Source organism: Symphodus melops, assembly GCF_947650265.1.
Source record: "Symphodus melops genome assembly, chromosome: 10".
NCBI lineage: Eukaryota > Metazoa > Chordata > Actinopteri > Labriformes > Labridae > Symphodus > Symphodus melops.
This window is the reverse complement of record NC_136700.1, coordinates 23,939,179-23,959,662: the sequence shown is the minus strand read 5'-3', so window position 1 is coordinate 23,959,662 and position 20,484 is coordinate 23,939,179. Positions and strand designations below refer to the sequence as shown.

The window sequence follows — 20,484 nt, the reverse complement described above, 5'->3', positions numbered from 1 at the left end:
ACAAACAACAGAAATGAGTTAATCAGAGATGATTACCGTACTCAGTACTTGATAAAGAAGAGTGCTGTCACCCTCGTGTGGTCTTTTTGGGCAATGACATCCAGAAGGGCAAGTCAATAAATGCATACTCAACACATTGTTGGAGGCACCCACATCACATAGGAGACTACGTTCAAGGCATGAATGTACAGGCCTCTGGTGCACAAGTCCCTGGAATCAACCACTTTATCGTTAAACCCAAGAGCAAGAGACACAATGAAGAAAGGGGTGGACATAAGGACATTTTTTTATTCAGTGGTTAATATGAAGATTAAGGGTCTGAAAGCTGTGATTAATGTATGGAAGGTAGATGGTGCACAATGAGAAAGGAGCCGGGGACATGTGTCAGAGCCTATGTATATATCTTTTACTTTTTCTGCTGAAAATATTCCGATGATTCTTTCAGGAAAATAGTAAAACGTGTTTCTGTTATAAAACACTGCCTATGCATGCACAGGACAAAATAAGCAAACTTCAGAGGCCACAGAAAGCGACACAAATTTCCTCCCAGGAGCTTCAAGTAAAGCTCATGTACTCATAATTTAATTGCTGCAGCTTCTCAGCCTTTAAAGAGACTTTTTGACAAATTGAAAACAAATCATCGACCCCATTTATCTACAAATAGCACTCTGAATGGGACTTTATCAGTGTTATAGTTGCTTGAGTGTTGGTGAGTGTTATCAGTATTGGTTTGTGCAATAGTTACTAAACTTTTCATCCAATATAATGCTGGACTGGGAACCTTTTTGTGTTTTGACCTCTTCAAAAATAATATATCTAATTGCAAGTAAAAAACTTCTAAAAAAAAAAAAAAAAAAAAAGTAAGGCTTTGTAGATTAAAATCAAAAGGTTTGCAAAAACCTTTAATTAAAGGAAATAAAAAAAATACTTTTTTTGTACTTCTCTATCTGTTTTTAATTGTTTTTCTCAGAATCAAGCCTGTAACGTGGTTATTCTTTTTTTTTTTTGCAAAAGCTTTTTGTGTTTACCTCAGGTTATTAAATGTCTGCAATCGTCTGCTTGTTTGCAAAAAATATGCAGAGGTTCATTTTCATAGTTAACAAAAAATGTGGAAAATAATTAAAGCTGTTAAACACAAACAAAAAAAAAACATACATACACTGAACATTTTCTATCTTATGAACATCTTTCAGCCCTCTCTAACATGACAAAGAAAATTAACAAAATATGCCACCTAAATGAAGCCTCGGGCCAAAATCTTTTGATTCCTCAATTAAAGTAGAGGGCCCCAAAAAGTCCCCTCAAGTGCCGCACTTTGGACACACCTGGCTTACAGTGTGGTTCTGCAGCTCCGGCTGTTTCTCCGCGTGTCGTCCAGCAGGTGTCGCTGTTTGACCGCCTGTCTCTGCGCTCTGTGATCCTCCAGAGGCGAACTGGGAGCAGCTCTCAGACCAGTCTGCGGCTTCTGTTCCCCACCAACACAGCACCCTTTGGTGTCCTGGAGCACAGTGAGTATTTCTTCCTTTATTCAGCATGTGTGTTCCCAGTGATCGAGGCAGCTTTTATTGTGAAGATAGCGGAGATCGACCCTGGATCATATTCACGGGATCCCGATGAGTTGTTCCTAAAAATGAGGGCTGTGACTGACGGGAGCCAATCCGGCTAGTTAGCTAGCCGGATTACTCACTGGAAAGTTGAACACAATCACAATGAACCACTGCTGGCTCATTCTGGTTGTGTCTTTTTTAAAATTTGCTGCGGGATTAAAAATTTAAATATGTGTCCTTTGGTCACATGACTCCCTCACACACAAACAGCAACAGCAGCTAGCTAAAAGAGTTAGCCGAGGAGCTACAGCTCCTCTAGCCTCCTCTGTCATGCTTTTTGTCCTCTTGACTTCAGGAGCTAATAAACGCTGCTTTTTTGGACTCAAATGTGCCATCTGTTTGTCCGTGTTTTCAGCTCAACCACCAGGGAGATAAACGGGACACACCCTTCATTTAATGTGATATATATATCATGTATTTTTAGGATCATTTTTTGGAGGCTAATGATTCAAAAGCTGCCTGTCATCTTTCTGGAAAAATAAACACCTTTTAGGAAAATATTTCTGACTAATTAGACAGCACATTATCACTGTGTGTGTGTGTGTGTGTGTGTGTGTGTGTGTGTGTGTGTGTGTGTGTGTGTGTGTAGGGTTTTAAATCTGTGGCCATTCATTTGTGATAGGACAGCTCAGATGCTTTCCAGGCACAGATCTCACTTCTGAGAGTACAGACATCTATACCCAATATCATTTCGTGTGTGTGTGTGTGTGTGTGTGTGTGTGTGTGTGTGTGTGTGTGTGTGTGTGAGTGAGTGTAATTCAGCTTCATGAGAAGCAGGGCTGCCTCTCTGCTTGTGTCAGTCTGCAGCAGACAGACAGACAGAGTTTTGAGGGTTTGGATTCAGAGACTCAGTAAAAAAAAGAAAAAGAAAAAGGAAGCCAGGAATGTGTTTTGGTCCTGCCAAGCTCCTCCAGTGGGCCTCTGTAATGTACGAGTGCTGGAGGTCTTTATTTTACAGTCGCTTCTGATGCTCTTCAATTGTCTCGTAAAAGAATGTGCAGCAGCCAGATGTTGGGTGGAAGCAGAAGTTACCGTCCGTTTGAAGCGCTTTAAATCTGACAGGGAAACACACTCATGTCATGTTTCAGCGAGATACGTGAGGACTTGTCCGTCAAGGTAAGATAAGATCGTTTATTGTCCCGGGAGGAGACGTTGTCTTTGGGCCGTAGTGCTTCAGAGCGATGCTTTTTTTTTTTTATAATATAAACTGTATGAACGGGCTCATAGTGCTCTGAGACACAACTACATATTAAAAAAGAAGCACTTCTTCTTCTTATGTCAACACTGCATCCTGTGGACATGCACTGATGGAGTGAGGGGCTGTTGGTGCCTTGCTCAAGCTGCTCAGGAAGTGAACTGGCACCTTTTCCAGCTAACACTGGGACTTGAGCCGACGACCCTCCAGTTCCCGACCTAAGTCCCCACAGGCCGAGCTGCTCGAACCATCTGACGTTTTTTTTTCTTCTTCTGTTTGGACAAAAGCGAAGACTTGACTTTGGAGGGATGCTGTACTTGTTGTGATACTGACTGTGAATCAGATGGATCAGTATTTAAGAGAGTGTGTCTTTAGATTGCTGACCCTTTTAATAACATTTTTAAATGTGGATGCTTTAGCTTCCTTCCATGTAGCGACAGCCGTAAAGAAGATTTCACATAGTTAGTGTTCAGGCTGAATAAACGTCCACATGTTAAAAGTGTTCAGCTTATGATTACAGCCAATAGAGAGAAGACGTAAAGCCTTTAAGAAGCTTGAACCAAAGACGGCGACTTGTTAAAGGTTTTGGAGATATGATTACATTTCGGTTTATGGTAGTGTATCTTAAAATGTCTCAGGCTAAATGAATTCATTGACATTGAATTTGAAGAAGTATCCTTTATAGTCTTCTCTGCTTGGTTATTTTTGTGATAAAGTGCTAGCTTAGTGTCGTATTATATTTGATCCATGAATAGAAATAGTTTTCCTCTCTCTCTCTCCTCAGGGGATTCGTCCCTGTCGGTTACGACCAAAACACCCGACAGGTGACCCGGGCCTGCGGCTCTGCAGGGAAATTCAGCGACGCTCTGCGGGAACATTCAGTCTGTCACCATGTTTAATCTGATGAAGAAGGACAAGGAGAGAGAAGGGAGCAAGAAGGAGAAGAAGGACAAGAAGGAGAGGATGTCTGCCGCAGAGCTGCGCAGTCTGGAGGAGATGAGCATGCGCCGCGGCTTCTTCAACCTGAAGAGGGAGGCCAAGCGCGAGTCCAAGAACAAGCTGGAGATCTCCAATCCCATCCCCATCAAGGTGGCCAGCAGCACCGAGCTCACCCTCACCGACATCGAGTCCGACGGGCCGAGCAACCGGAGCAGCGTGGTGCTGGACGAGCAGCTGAGCGCCGCCAGCTCCACCGACGACCTGAAGGGGGAGGGAGGGCCGGGACAGGACGGACACCGCAACTCGGTGAGAGACCGCGTCGCCCAGTTTGGATCGCTCGCCAAGCAGAACTCGGCACAGGTGGGTCAGATGATGAAACGCTTCTCCTTCTCCCAGAGGAGCAAAGAGGAGAGTCCTTCAGAGGGATCCACGCCGTCAGGACAGAACTCGGCGGCGCCCTCCCCGCAGGTGGAGAACAAAGTCTTCAGCATGCTCCGCAAACACAGCCTGAAGCAGCAAGTCGGAGCCCCGCCCACCAAAAAAGTCTGCATCCCTCAGGTGGTGGAGAAGACCTTCCCCGCCGTGCTGCGGCTGCCCGCCGTCGTAGCTCCGAGCGCACCGGAGATACGAGAGCTGGAGCTCCAGCGGCGGAACACCGGAGACTTTGGATTCTCTCTGCGTCGCACCACCATGCTGGACCGCAGTCCTGACGGCGGCGTGTACAGGCGGGTGGTCCACTTTGCAGAGCCGGGTGCAGGCACCAAGGACCTGGCTCTGGGGTTGGTGCCCGGAGACCGGCTGGTGGAGATAAACGGGCGCAACGTGGAGAACAAGAGCCGCGACGAGATCGTGGAGATGATCCGTCAGTCGGGCGACACGGTGAGGCTGAAGGTGCAGCCGATCCTGGAGCTGAGCGAGCTGAGCCGATGCTGGCTGAGGAACACGGAGGGCCAGCGCCGAGAGGCAAGACACGTAAGTCTGTCGTCTCCACAAACACTGAAAGGTCACCGTTTGTGCTTTCTCGAGAAATGTTTGACGGATACAGTCACTGCTTACAGCTATTAAAAGTGTCTCTCGGACTTCAGATGGAAGCTTCTGATCGGGATGGTGTTTGTTGTTCTGTGTGCTGTGATAGAGGTCAACAATCGAGCTCTCAATCACCCACGTGTTTCCTCCGTCTCTTTCAAAACGTTACGCAACCGACCGCTGATCCGCTCTGCACAGTATTGACATAATAGTGCTGTAAAGTGCATGTTATTATACAGTTATTCTTAGGGGCATTAAACGCCTCTGACAGCAAAAGTCAAGCAGGAAGGCCAGTTTTCACATCAGAAACAAACACACAAAGTAACTGGAGCGTTCGTTCTTTCTTCAGCTGATAGGAAGGACATTAGTCGTTGTTACGTGTCTCAAATCCTTAAAATGTTCAAATGAATTCATCACGTGAAGTGGACTGAGGCAAGGTGAAATCACACACACACACACACACACACACACACACACACACACACACACACACACACACACACACACACACACACACCAGCAGGCTTGTTGTCAGTGCACAGTTCAAAGTCAGCATCTGTGATGGTATGTTGGTGCTTTAGTGCACATGGCAGCTGTTAATGCTGAACCATCAGTAAACACAAGCCACCACATAGACAGCTTGACGTTCAGGAGAGGCCCGGCTTGCTTCGTTGAGATGATGTTAAACCCCAGTCTGGGTCCCACGCATGGCTCCGTACTCAACAAGTGATCAACTGGTCTTCCTGCACTCCCAACTTGTCCCAGTTTGAAGTGTAAAAGAAGACATAAACTGGTCTCTTCAAACACTTCCAACAAGTGGTTAAAGAAAACATAAAAACCGAGTTGTGACCCGGTCTCAACTGTTCTCTACGAATTCAGATTCTGCTTTTATGCTAACACGACATCCCATAATGCCTGGTGCCTGGGTTTGTACTTTGTTCCTGGGTGTCAAAACATATGTAAACGTTTTTCAATGTTTGAGATATTTGATCAGTGAAGTGTAGATCAATGTTTATTATCAGTGGGTTTTTTTTTTCTTCTCGTAAATGAAACCGTGATTTGAATCCTCAGAGTGTCACATTTCCTGCATTAACAGTATCTGAGTGTCGGCTGTTTGTTTGCCTCTGTTGGCTCTGGTTCAAGGGTCCTTGTGACACAGTCGGACTGAAAGAGATTCTGCCCCCACCCCATCACACACACACACACACACACACACACACACACACACACACACACACACACACACACACACACACAGAGAGTGACTCTATCCTGCCCACTTTGTCGTTGTTCCTCACAGGCTTTAGAAGAATGTTCCTCTGGCTGGAGGAGACTTTGTTTCATGTAAAGATCTGCAGGACTGATTTCCACGAAGCAAACAGGAAGTGCAGCTTTGTTTAGGTGTTCAGGCAGCGCCTGGTCATGCATTTCCCTTCCCCTAACTTCATGAGTCTCTCTGTCTGACAGCTGATTTGTGTTTAAGTGTGTGTGTGTGTGTGTGTGTGTGTGTGTGTTAAACAGCAGGCACTAACAGCTCCTATCATTCAGTCCTGACCGAGGCTCAAACAGGAAGCTGATCTCAGGTTTTCATTGAACTACAATTTAAAACTATCAAACTTGTAAATAAGCAATAAAAACAGAAGCTCTGCAGCCGATGTCGCCTGACTTCTTTACTTTTCAAAAATTAATGTTTAAATTGCAGACATGGTCTCTTCTGTATCTTTAAGCAAGAGACACCAGACAAACGCCGCTGGATGTCCTTCACGGGACACCATGGGACATTTGCTGTCCTGTGAATTTTCACTCTCTCGTTCTCTTGCACTTATAGCTCAAAAACATCTGAAGGTAGACTCTTGTGTCTACATGTTGAGTCTCCTGTGCTGATTGGCACATCTTCATTGTCCTCACTGAACGTGGGTTGTTTCTAGAATATAATATTACTTTCATTATAAGGAGGTATGGAAGGGCTCACTCAGGCTAACTTGGCTTTAGCTGAGCAGAAATCCTTTATCGCGGTTTCTTCTTTGTAGTCCAAACTTTCTCGGATCAACCTGAACCAATCAGTGTGTTCGGCTGCTACGATGTGATGATGTCATTTCTTACTGAACTTTTATTTAGGGTTCACAGGGGAGCAGGTGGTCTGGGAATTCCCGACAAGCAAATATATATATTTTTAAATTTCTCAATTTCTTGATCTGATAAAAGGATTCAATCTTCACCTTGACCGCTGAGTCAAAAAGTTCATCTGGGACTTTGATAACAGCAGTGTGACTGGAGACACTTCTCTACTCGATGATGACAGCAGAAAAATTGATAGGAACCACAGAGCAACACTGTCTGATGACGTCGGTTCATATCTCATTATTTGTGTTTGTATTGATAGCTGTCAACAGAAGCATCAGTTGTATTGATGAAGTAGGTCATCCTTCCTTTTAAAAGGTTGGGTTTGATTCATGCAGCGGTCAGAGTGAAACAGGCCGAGTCGTTTGGTATTGTGTAAGTCCACTTAAAGCTGGTGCCAGGAGTCCTCTGCACAAACACGAGCGCATTAAGATTTAATCAAGATTTGGAAGCAGACAACACAGGATGCACCTTTTTCTTTTCGCCAGGACCAGAACAGACAGGATGTTCTTCAATAAAAAAAACAAAAGGAAAGCTCCAGCGGGATGTCTGAAGACAATAGGTGTTTTCGTGAGCTGAGGATCTCTTGAATGGCCGGAGGAGCCGTTCCCCTTCTTTCCTCGTGATCACACTGCTGCTACTGAAATGAACTCCAGCGCTGTATAGAAAGAATACAGCAGGCTTTCTCTCCTTCTGTGAACGTGTTGGACGTCATTACATGAAGAGTTGGATTCTTTGGCTGAGGGTCAAACTTACTGACATTGGACAGCCGTGTAAAAACTCTGTGGATTTTTATTGGCAGTGTTCTGGTTTTTCTTCTGTTTATAGTCTGAGTACTGTTGATTGGTCGTGTATCGGCAGGGTTCGGTGTAGCACAAATCTTCACCATAATGCTGCTATTTAACACCCCACATTGAAACCAAATCAGTACTTTTTGGGGGGTTCATGCAGCTGAAGTAAGCCAGAGGGAAGCCTCTGTGTAAGTGACTGAGTTCAGGTGAAGTGACACTCTCCAGAAACAGATGATGGTGTTGCAGTAAATGAAGAAATTTGCTTTATTTTGCAGACGTACCTGGAGGTGTGAATTCCTCCTTCCATTCGATCCTGAACGCGCTTCCTTCTCAGGTTGCTAATTGGACTGTAGCGCATGGAAAACGGGAAGTCATGGAAGTGGTTATGGCTTACCACTTGCTTCTCAAGAATAGCCGGAAAGTTGGCCATTGTTCCAGGATGCGTGTTTGTGAGAATATAACTGATGGGTTCTGAGATTGCATCCGAATGAATCCATACAGTGGACAGATAGACTTTGAAGATTTACCAAAACTCATCCAAATAGAGCAAGAGTGAAGAATAAACAAATGTGTCTGCCTGCACAGAAGCCAAACAGCCTCCAGTTTCGAGCAGAGGCTGCAGGACTGGGTCACTGACTGGCTCCTGTAAAACCGGATGTGCAGCATTCATCACTGTGCTGAGAGCATGCAGACATTTCCTCCAGGCTTTTACTCTGTCTGATGTAGTTGCGTGTGTCATTGTGTTAAAGGTGAACACGAAGACGAACGTCTTCTTCGAGCTGTCTGTAAACACCACCTCTTTGTATGAAACAGCACAGCCGTCATGAATCGTTCTGTTTTGAATCCAATCACTGCAGACACTCTTCTCTGGTTGTAATTGTAGACATTTTTGAAGCACATCCATCTTTTCTCTCCTTGAAGTGTTCCCTTCGGCTGTGTGCACCCTCAGCGCTGCCTGTTAACTTTGGCGTGATGGTTGTTGTTTCTGCCCATTCAGGAAGTCATTCGGACTTAACTCGCTTCCACTTTGATTCTGGCCCTCTCAAACTTCTCTGCCCTGAACAATTTCCTCAGTCCTCCATATTTCTTACAGATTTCAGACTTTTTTGGATGATAAGAGAAGTATGACCGGTGTCAGTGGGGGGAGAGATTCTTTACAAGGTAAACACGATCAGTGACAGCACAGCTAAAGAGTCGATCACAGTGGAGATGATCTTTTGCCTGTTTTCGGATAAGTCATCTTTGGAGGGCGTTGGCGCACACAGACTGGATCACTCTGCAGCCATTGTTTTGTGACATTTAAGAGCAGTCCTAACACATGCTAAGGTTATTTCCTCCTGTTTTCATCCTTCTCTGTTCCCATTAGGAGTGTTAACAATCAGACCATTGAAATAGCTGCGAGTAGTCGTACCTGAATTCCCAGGTACACACTGATCAGAGCTCATTGAACAATCTTCATGTCTGCTTTCGTTTACATCAAACTGAGCTCATTGTTTACTCTGACAAAAAGCACCAATCTGTTTGCTCATCTTACATTTGCTCTGGCAGCTGCTTCCTGGATTGCTGTTGTTGTTGTTGTTGTTGTTGTTGTTGTTGTTGTTGTTGTTGTTGTTGTCGTTGTTGTTGTTTTGTTGCCTTCTGAACCCACTGTTAGGGCTCGTATTAACCAAACCTTATGCTAATGAATCATAGGTATGAACTAGCTACCTCGCCTAGCATCCTGGAGCTATGGCACATTTTCTTTCTTGAGAACGACTGAGTGTTAATCTGCACCTGTTGATGGCATGACAACAAACAAACACAATAAGAGGTTCCTGACACATGGCAGGCTATTATTCAGTTGTATATCCACTGGAAGCCTCGATTACATTAAAACTTTTGTCTGCAAAATAATCAGTGTGCTACGTCTCGAGTGCAAAAAACTCCTTCTGAAAATGACCACGACACAAAGGATGACAGAGTAGAGGTTAATATTTTTGTATCATTTTCATGGTTTGATTAAATTGCTCCTTTTAAATGAAGACGTTAAAAACAGAGAGAGCATGCTGACCTCAGCGTACCCACCAGACCGCAGAGAGAATCACTCCCATGATTCCCCGCGAGCCTCTGCGTCATCCTTTGTTATTGTTATATAAATATATATGTTTGGATTGAGAGTCGCAGACTTCACATCCTGTACGTTTAAATCCAACTGTACAAATAAAACGATTTAAAAGCTCGTGGTGGTGGAGTCGTCGGATGAAAGCTGCACACAAGTTCAGAGGGCATTAAAAGACCTCCTACCTCCAGGAAGTATGCATCCTCCTCGAACTTCATATATTCTCCAAACTGCACTCACTATAAGCCTATTAGTTAGGATAATATACAGTATGGAAATACTTAAAGTCAGCTTGTAAAGCTGCTGGAGACTTGTGCCCCAAACTATTTGAGTCTTGCAGAAGGAATCTGCTGGGGGGGGGGGACTGGAGCGTGAGAGAAAGACGGCGTGAAAGAGGAGGTTAAAGAAGCAAGACGCCATCTTTACTTGTCTTAACAGGCTGACTGGAAACAACGGGAAGCAGGCCTCTCCCTTTAGGTCTCACTCTGGTATTTGTGGAATCTTCTTTGGAACAAATAGGCCACTTCCTGACCCTTTCCCCCCCGGGATTTTCTTATGGGAGGAAGGACGTTTTTGAGGCTTGGGGAGGGGGGGTGGACTTTACGTCTGTGGATGTACTTCATAAAGACATTGTTTGTCCATTTTAAGTCTTACTAAATTGCATCCTTTTTTACATGATTCAGTCCTATTGGTCAACAGAGCTGTCAATCATAATAAAGCATGACTTACTAACCATCACAAACAAAGGGCATGATGTCTGTCATGACACAAAGTTTGCCTGTCGTGCATCTGGATTTTATGATATGACACGTCCGATCTGCGTTCGCTAAGGAGGCGGGGCTTATGACCTGTACTGCAGCCCGTCAGCAGGGGGAGCTCTCGGTATTGTGGCTTCACTCCCAGTGGGCTTTTTTCTCTGTCCGTTCTTCATATGCAGCCGTATGAATAGAAGCATAATAACGATGGATTCCTGTCATTACAGCAGACATCAGGAGCTGCGGAGTGCTGTGGTGTGAATGTGAAAGCAGCGGGACGAGGTTTTTTCAAGTATCACATACTTCAGTATCAGACGAAAACAAAGAACGTTAATCTTCATGTTATGAGCACTACTGCACAAACAGAGAGTCGGCTCGAAGCTGCAGCTCGAGCAAGCCTTGAGTTCTTCCAGCGTGTTAGATCCTCTCAGTCAGACACATTTCCTCTGCTCCTCTCATCGTGTCATAGTTAGCCGCTGTGTGCTGTTGACACCAACATCCTGTCCTTCTCTGCCTCCAGTCTGAGACCGGAAAGAAAATTGGAAAGGGCAGGAAACTGTGAGCAATATGTGACCACATGTTCAAGACTTCATTAGGACAAGTTGATGTTTTCAAGCGTAGTTCTGTATGAAAGGTCTCGTTCCGTTTCATTGGCGGAGAGAGAAACGACGCTGCGTGTGTCCTTAAGCTACTTAGTTTTTCCATTGCATGAAAACATTCAAAGCCCACAGCGTGTTGTGAAGTATTTTCTGCAAAGAAAACATGCAAGACATATTTGGCATCTTTTGGAAAGCTTGAAAAGACGAGGAGGAGAATGGGAGCCGACGCTCGGGGCCGTGCTGAGACAGACCGCAGTCAGAATGTGTGATGTGGTCGGAGCGCGAGTGTGTTTCCACGCAGCGGTTATAAACACACGCTTGAATTCAAAGTCAAACTGTTTTAAATTAAAGCAGATTATTCATTTGTGCGGTGGACGACAACGGCTAACTCAGTGCGAGATCCAAAAGAAGTCCTGAAGGTTTGACGTCTTTCAGAGTTTCATAACCTGTAACAGTCATGATTGATTTGACAGGGACAGATACCACGCACAAACTGAAAGCAGCCATATGATCGAAGTGTCATCGTGTTCATAGCAGCTTCTAATCTGCACGGTGATGCACGGGTTAGCTCTGTCCCGTCACAGCGAGGAGGCCTGACAGGAGCCTCTCTGTGTGGAGCGCGCTCTGACCAAAGACATGCTCGTTAGCTTGTCAGGAGAGCGGCTGTTGACTGGCCAGCAGAGCAGACGAGATGATGAAGAAATGTCCCTAAAGGGGACAATGTGTGAAACATGGAAGTGAAGTTGGGTTCAGGAAGATCCAACAAGACAACACGAGTAGCACACGTCTGTTGCATGACTTGGTGGCTGTCCTTGCTCTCTTTTATCATCCTACATTCGAGAAAAGATCCTTATTTGTGTTTGTTCTCGTGTTTTGCAGCATAAGACGCGACGTCTTCTCGAGTTAGTGTTGGAAGTGAGCTGAGAGTTCAGAGAGCAGTGTGGACAGACGAGCAGGAGACAGGAACGCACACACACACACACACACACACACACACACACACACACACACACACACACACAGACACACTTAATCTGTTTTAATCACCTCAATGCGGAAACAATGTGCCAACTTCAGGATGTAATTAGTGGCAGACAGATCGCAGCTGCACCTCAGGGTGGCTGTCTAAAAATACATCAGACATGTTTATTAAAGGAGTCTGAAGCACTCTGGGACAGAAATAGAAAATGAGAAGAATTCACCTGCTGACGGTAAATCTGAGTGTGAAACTTAAAGAACCAGAGTGAACACACGAGCGCACAACAAACGAACGCGTGAGAGAATTAAAGGGCGCACACACATAGTTTGAAGTCTTCCCATGCAGGTCAGTAACACTAGAAAAGAACTGTCAAAAGAATGCTGTCAGGTGGAGGCTCTCGCTGACGATGTGACCACGTCAGCCGCGCTGCGACAGCGACCGGTTTGTTGAGCGTCGTTTTAAAGAACGGGCCGAAAACAAAACGTCGTTTCAGGACTGAAACTGCGATGTGCACACGCAGTCTAGTTTTGACCTTAAAGGTCACATGCACTGGGTGGCCCAGTGGTTATCCAACCTTTACTGCATGTCATTCCCCAAGCTCTCTATCCGCTCTTCTGTCTAACATAAAGGAAGACATGCTGCTCAACATGCTGCCATGACACACGCCGCGGCGTTACTCCTGACGCAGCTGTACGGTACAGAGTTTACATTGTAGCAGCTGCCTGTCCACGTGCTGGTTGTCACTGTGGGGACATATCTGGACCCTTTACAGAGCGGGTGTGCAGCGGGTTGTTCACTTTGACCGGCGGTGCCGTGCGAGTCACTTCAGAACACCATTATTGTTTCACTCGGTGCTCGAATGATCGACAGGAAAGAGCCAGACGACTTCAAGTGTGCTGTGTGTGTGTGTGTGTGTGTGTGTGTGTGTGTGTGTGTGTGTGTGTGTGTGTGTGTGTGTGTGTGTGTGTGTGTGTGTGTGTGTGTGTGTGTGTGTGTGTGTGTGTGTGTGTGTGTGTGTGTGTGTGTGTGTGTGTGTGTGTGTGTGTGTGTGTGTGTGTGTGTGTGTGTGTGTGTGTGTGTGTGTGTGTGTGTGTGTGTGTGTGTCATTAGTCAGCCGTCACGTCAGAGGATCTTAAGCCCGATGCTTCTGAATCACCAAACAAGCAGGTTAACCCGACACTGCTGGGCTCTTAATCCTCTTTCCCACTTATTCAGCTCTCACCGGGCCGCTCGGAGCCAAGTGGCCCGATCAGAGTCTCCACCAGATGTTCCAGTGCGGCTCATGCTGGGAGCTAATCCTCGCGCCTTCCACAGACTGGGATTAAGCAGAGCTGCAGCCGTGAGAGAGACTTCAGCGCCTGTGATGAACGCTCATCAACACGCTCTATGGAAGCTGACACTGCTTTGACATGAGCAGAACATAGCGTCCGACCCGGCCCCAGTTTGAGCTCGGACCCTCTGGGACTAGATTCAGGCTCCTCCAGACCGGACCGGACCGGACCACTCTCAACACTCATTTGTGACTGGAAAAGTGATGACGTATTTTTGTCGGCCAACCTGGAAGGATGGAACGGGAGGATGGAGGATGGAGGATGGAAAATTCTCCTTTTAGATTTTTTTTTTCATTGGATTTTGGATCATAGCAGAAAATAATCTCTGTGTCAAACACACGTTTCTGATGCGTATCTGTTTCATTCAGCGGGATAATCTTTACAGATGAACTCCGTTTATATGAAGTTTGAAGAGTTAATGCAGCTGAGAGAAGTGAAACAATGTGAGGTCACGACCGTTATGCCTCATCGATCTAATAAGATCTAATCTTATTTTGCTTAATAAATGTTTATTAAGCTAACATTTACATGACGGCTCTTTTCCTCAAACAAACGTGTGCCGACCTCACACTCCCTGTTGTTTCCGTCGGCTTGTTAAGGTCATGTGACCTGACGCTGACCTTCCCTGCAGCTTCAGGAGACTCCAGTGTGCGTCTGCTGCTGAGGCGTCGGGTGTCTCCCCTGCTCTGTCTTTTTTTTTTTTCTTTTGCTGAATAATTCAGAGTGATGCTGCAGGCCAGATGAATAATAGAGAAGAGAGCGGAGGAGAGACGTGTCGGGGCAAAGACGAGTTCAGCAGCTGCTCTCCCTCTTAGCCGTGTGATGGATAACATGTGACGACACAACATTTAGATGGACGGACGGGTCCGCCCTGGTACTGATCCCAGCTGTCAGCTTATTGGTCGGCTCGCCCATTTCTGACCCTTGACCTTTTGTTCATCATGTTTTTCTTTTCCCCATTAGGCTTCTTTTTTCACACACTCTTTAACATTATGTCACAGAATTTGTGTGTGTGTGTGTGTGTGTGTGTGTGTGTGTGTGTGAGAGAGAGAGAGAGAGTGTGTTTGTTAGTGTGTGGTCGTGTGTGTGTTTGTTAGTGTTTGTGGGTGTGTGGTAGTGTGTGAGGTAGTGTGCGATAGTGTGTGTGTGTGTGTTTGGTAGTGTGTGTGTGTGTGTGGTAAGTGTGCGTGTGAGGTTGTGTGTGTGTGTGTGTGTGTGTGTCAGGGTGTGTCTGAGAGATTTAGTGTGTGTATGTGCGCGTGTTGGGTGTGTGTGTGTGTGTGTGTGTGTGTGTGTGTGTGTGTGTGTATGTATGTTAGGGTGTGTGTCTGAGAGAGTTAGTGTGTGTGTGTGTGTGTGTGTGCTGACTGCAGCTGACTGAAAACACACTGTCAGCACTCTCCTTTCTCTGCACGCCCGGCACAGTGACACAGCTAAATCACCTGGCTGTTTCCATGGTAACGCAGCCACTCTCCTGACTTGTGTTTGCAGTGGGGTGATGGGAGAAAACTGTCGATTAGAAACGGACTCAGACAAAAGTGAAGTTTTGTAAATCACAGCAGAGGACATGGTGTATTTAAATCCGGATGATGATGAATAAAGTCCTGGTGTGTGTCGAGCCCTGCAGACTGGATGTTCTGGGCGCGCTCAGATTGATTCCACATGGGAAAACATGGCAAACAGGGAGTTGCTCTTCAGTCTGATAATTACAGGCCTGATCTCAGACTGCAAATAGAAGAACAGAAGGCAGCAAATAAGTCCATCTCCTGCTCAGAGGCTCCTCAGCGTCCCCCTGACATCCACACAAACCTTCATGTTGCTCTCACATGTCGTCTGTTTACCGACCTGAGGCTCCTGGAGGTGTCTGAACACTGCAGTCACTGTGGATCAGGTTGTACAGTCGGCTGTCCCTCGACCTGGTCCGGGGTTCGAGCTCCAGCTCCTGCAGCCACATGTGCCCTTGGGCAAGACGCTTTCTCTCTTTAAGTCCGAGTCAAACCAGACGACTGAAGACAGGAACGTTTTTATCTGTCCAGCGAAGATCCTCTGCAATCAAAACAAAATGTGTTGGTATTACTGCTGCTGATCCGCTCCACAGATGTTTGCTAATCTTCTGTTTGCTTACATGAGCGGCAGCTTCATGAAAGTAATCACAGTCCAACATTTCCTTCAGAGCACAGATGCCACACTTGTTTCCATGAAGTTTCTTTTTTTTCTCTCTCTCTTCAGACATGTTTGTCCCTCTGCAGTGGAAAGGACAAATCCTACATAATTGCTGACTCTGGTCTGTCAGCTTATCTGAACTGAACTGTGCGTCATTGTTGACTCTGTCACATCCCCTCCGCCTCTAGCTGTTCATGTGCAGACTGTCTTCTGATCGTGTATTATTGATTATGAGGACAAACGGGAAGTCATCACGCACACGTGGACACATGGAGAAGGATATCGGGGGGCGTTCATGACACACTTCAGTCCTGTTATCAGGATCTTATGAAGCCGTTTCCTGTCTCCACGATCCGGGCAACATTTGCAGCGTGACCGCTGACACTTCAAAGTCGGGCGGCGGGAGGTCAGAGGGCGCAGGAAGTCCCGTTAGCACGCCCCTCTGAGACGTCGGAAGGATGTTGGTGCTATTTACATCTTGAGCTGAATGTGGGAGGAAATGGCACTAGAGGTTGAGTCTGTTTGATCAGTGAGACATGTTTGGTACTCAGCCTGGATTAAGGAAGGTGAGACAACCAATCGTGTCGGGATATTTTAGACCAAACTCCTCGCAGGCTGCCGGGGGCGGAGCTTCACCTGGACCGCACACACCTTTGTTTAAAGAGGGTCTTCTGTTCGTACCAACTCTGCTGACGTTTATCATATCTGCACATTTAGGGGAAAGTCAACGTGCCAGAGTTACACAATCAGCCATCAGCCTGTCAACACGTGCGCACACACACACACACACACACACACACACACACACACACACACACGCACACACACACACACACACACACTCTCAGCTGTGACCAGTGGCTCTCAGCTTATCTGCTGCTGAGTTTCTGTTTGAGCAAACAGGGCAGTGAGAGTGTTTTATGTGAGCTGACCTGAGCCCCCAGGCTGCTGTCACACACACACACACACACACACACACACACACACACACACACACACACACACACACACACACACACACACTGAGCAGCTGACTCTTTGAATGTATAAGCGTATTTATTAGCTGCACCATTGGGAACATAACTAACAGTGACTGAGCAGGGATGCTTATTATTCACATAACACGCTGTTCGACTCTCTAAAGTCAATGTATTGACTGAGTGGAGCCATGAGCTCAGGCCTGCAGTTATAATGCAGCATGTAGCTGCTGAAATCGGAGTATATTTCAGTCCTAGTTAAAAACTGAAGTTTCCTTTTAATCATTAGAATAAAACTTTATTCGTCCAAAATGTGAAAAATTATCTTTGTCATCATGTTTTTCTTCCTGTGAAGCCAAACAAGAAAACACAGAGGTTAGAAGAGCGCTGGAAAACATCGCTGTCGACTTGAATTGTAAATAAAAATCAGTGTTAGTGAAGTAATTAGCTCGTTTAACAAACAGTCGTTTTGTATAATGTGTCTTAAATCAAGGAAATGAGAAACTGAAACGAGTAAAAGAATCCTCCGTGGCTGCGCTGGTCTTCATGAATGTTTGTGATGTGTTCAATGTCAAAGAAAAGATAGGACAGAGATGAGAGGTGACGTCAGGGAGCGTTCACGCTCGCGAGCTCGCTCCGGTTTGAGACAGTTTAGGTCGAGGTCAAAGTTCATTCCTTCCTGAGTGTCGGCTCCGCCTTCATCTGTAAACGTGCTCGGACAGATTCCAGCCTTTCATGTTATGTCACATGTAGTACGTGTCTTTAACTTGTATTTATTTCATGCCCTTAAATCAAACAAAATACATCAAATGAAAAAAAACGAGCATATGATTATTTAAGACAAAAAAAAACCCAGATGTGCTGATGAAGCCAGTGGAACCCAGAGGGGCTTGTGGAGCGGCTGCTCCAGTCAAGCTGGACCTGATCGAGTTGTTCAGCCAAGAAGGACCAAAAACAGTCTGCTCTGAGACCTCGCCTCGGTGACGTTCAGAGAAAACCCTTCACAGACGTCACACAAATGTAAATATCCAGTCATAAAAGCACTTTGGTTCCTCTCCCGAAAAACCTTGAATGATTCAGAGCGGTCGTGTGTTTGCAGACTCTTAGACTCCCTGAGCGTGTGCGTGTGCGTGTGCGTGTGCGTGTGCGTGTGCGTGTGCGTGTGCGTGTGTGTGTGTGTGTGTGTGTGTGTGTGTGTGTGTGTGTGTGTGTGTGTGTGTGTGTGTGTGTGTGTGTGTGTGTGTGTGTGTGTGTGCCGTTTCTGTGAGCATCACATGTGCACGAGACACAAAGACATTATAGACCCTGTCTGACCTACATCTGCCATCCTGCAACACACGCGAGACGTGAAGGAGTTTACTCGAGCATAAAACACACACACACACACACACACACACACACACACACACACACACACTTCACCACTTACACACACACACTTCACCACTTACACACACAGCTCCATCTGTGTAGATGTTAACCTGTAAGGAGGACTGAAGGCTGGATGCTCGAGCCACACTGTTTACTTCCCTTTCAACTCATCTCTTAATCTTAACTCGTGTGTGTGTGTGTGTGTGTGTGTGTGTGTGTGTGTGTGTGTGTGTGTGTGTGTGTGTGTGTGTGTGTGTGTGTGTGTGTGTGTGTGTGTGTGTGTGTGTGTGTGTGTGTGTGTGTGTGTGTGTGTGTGTGTGTGTGTGTGTGTGTGTGTGTGTGTGTGTGTGTGTGTGTGTGTGTGTGTGTGTGTGTGTGTGTGTGTGTGTGTGTGTGTGTGTGTGTGTGTGTGTGTGTGTGTGTGTGTGTGTGTGTGTGTGAGAGAGAAGCAGCAGTCATGACATGTCAGGAATTTGAAGGCTTGAAGCAAGTTTTGATTTGCTCCTGTAGGTGAAGCCTGAGCTCGCTGATCCCCTCTTCTTCTTCTTCTTCTTCTCTGGATTTCTGACTCGGCTGTAACCTTAACTGTCAGAAAAACTCCACCACTACCTTCATCCTCTCGCACGTTATCTCGAGTGTCCAGTGTTTCTGAAGAGGACCAAAGACGAGCGTCACGTTTTGGAAACCTTTTTGTCTGCCAACGAAACACAACGTGTGTCATTTCTGCACTGCTTTCTAAAGTCTACATGTCAGCCTCTAGATGTAGTAAAAGTGTTTCAAAAGAGGCGGGGATGTATCCTGGGACAGTGTGATCATGAGGGTGTGTGCGTGTGTGTGTGTGTTTGACTGAGCGATGGCACTCGGTCAGCTGGGAGAATCAGTGTGTCCCTCATAAACATGTTCAGTCACGTCAACACGGCGGCACAGATGACATCAGGTCCTGTTAGCAGCAAAATATGATTGAATGGATTTTGGTCTAATCTGTGTGTGTTTGTGTGTGTGTGTGTGTGTGTGGATTTATCTGCTGATCCCTCACAGCAGACGGTATTACCGTCCTGCAGGATGCATTAGAGGAATGTCACATGTTGGAGACATGTTTAAAGTCCTTTGAGTGAGTTCGGGCGTCATCAGAAAACTATGACGCCTTCGTCTTTATTTGCGAGCGGCTGAGTGTGCTTGGCGAGATAGAAAAGCAACATCAGTGATGTGGATTTGTTGGGAAGTAAAATGTGCAGGAGCAGTGGAGAGTGTTATTATCAATCAATCGTTATGTTGTATGTGATTCTCTGGAGAGGCTTTAGTAAAGAGCAGATGGGATAACACGCTCCTTCCTGTGTGCTCCTCCTTGCGTTACGTGGTCCACACCTCCTCGCCGCTGAGGCGGAGGTCGAAGCACGCCGTGTTTGAATGAGGACGGCGGTGTTTGTGTGCTCGACACAGTCGGATCAGCTGGATGAAGGTCGGGGGAGCTGCGTCTACTCGAGAGACGAGGTCTCCTGCTCACTTCCATCAAAGTGAGTTGGCACAAATGCTAACGTGCTAATCTTCTCAGTTTGACAGTGACTGAGCGCTTTAAAATGTTCCCTTCCTGTCTGTTTTCTTTGAGTTTACGAGCGGGGATTATTCGTAAAGCTCTCAGTGCCACCAAAACACTGGTGACCTACACTTGATGCTGTGCCTGAACGCATCGTGTGGGACACAAATGAAGCTGCTCTCACGATGAAGGCTGAAGCAAAAATCCAAATCCAACAGGGTGAGAGTTGAAAGACACTGTGAGGACGAGAGAGAGAGAGAGAGAGAGAGTGAGAGATGAAGTTTCCTCATGGACTGAACTTTCAGGATCTTTCATGGAAAGTTTCACACTGACGTCCACATTCCTCTCCAGCTGATTTTTTTTTTTTTAAGCAGCTTCTTTCCGTCGTACACACTTCCTCTCCGTTCATAGTCGTTGTTGACTCTGTTGTTACATCACTGCATTTTTATCCTCGCCCTTCTCACCCCACCCTCTTCTTCAAGCTTCAGTCTGTTTCCTCCTCCTCCTCCTCCTCAACTGGATTCAAGCTGTCACTCTGCTCATCTCGCTGCACACTTAGTCAGCAGTGCATCGATACCTCCAGGACGTTTCCTCTCTGGAAGTCATGGCAGCCGCAGGGAAATAAAGGAGGCTTTGTGTGGAGTTGATCCCGCTCCTCTTGCTCCCTCTTGTGGTCAGAAGGCAGAGGTGCACTGCTTCAGCTGCAGCTGAGATGGATTTAATCACACACACGTCCTCATGTTTGGTGGATGGAAGAAGTAGAAACAAATTAAAAATATGAGGTGTGAGGTTTTCAATCCATCCAAATGTTCTGATACCACGCCTGAGGAAAGGTCCTGACCGTTTGTGTCAAACACCAGAAAGATGACAGCATGATCATCGTTTGCTCACGCACACATCATCACAACTTCATCGGTTCAAAAATATCATTCATCCTCAAACTGTGCTCGAGGAACCGATGATGTCGCGCGGGGTCGCTCTCCTCTTGTGGTAGTGAC

At 46.2% G+C, this 20,484-nt stretch overlaps 1 protein-coding gene across 5 annotated transcripts in view; it reads left to right on the top strand.

Moving 5' to 3' along the window:
* Nucleotides 1–1,318: 1,318 nt before the first annotated feature.
* Nucleotides 1,319–20,484, top strand: part of myo18ab (myosin XVIIIA b) — a 96,925-nt gene continuing 77,759 nt past the window's right edge. For 3 of the 5 annotated variants that reach the window (XM_079354715.1, XM_079354714.1, XM_079354713.1), the window contains exons 1-2: nucleotides 1,319–1,508; nucleotides 3,587–4,713. In XM_079354715.1, the coding sequence (XP_079210841.1) occupies nucleotides 3,694–4,713 (1,020 nt within the window). In that variant the 5' untranslated portion in view covers nucleotides 1,319–1,508; nucleotides 3,587–3,693. The remainder of the gene's footprint in view (nucleotides 1,509–3,586; nucleotides 4,714–20,484) is intronic. The other 2 variants (XM_079354718.1, XM_079354717.1) reach the window with 2 other exon arrangements.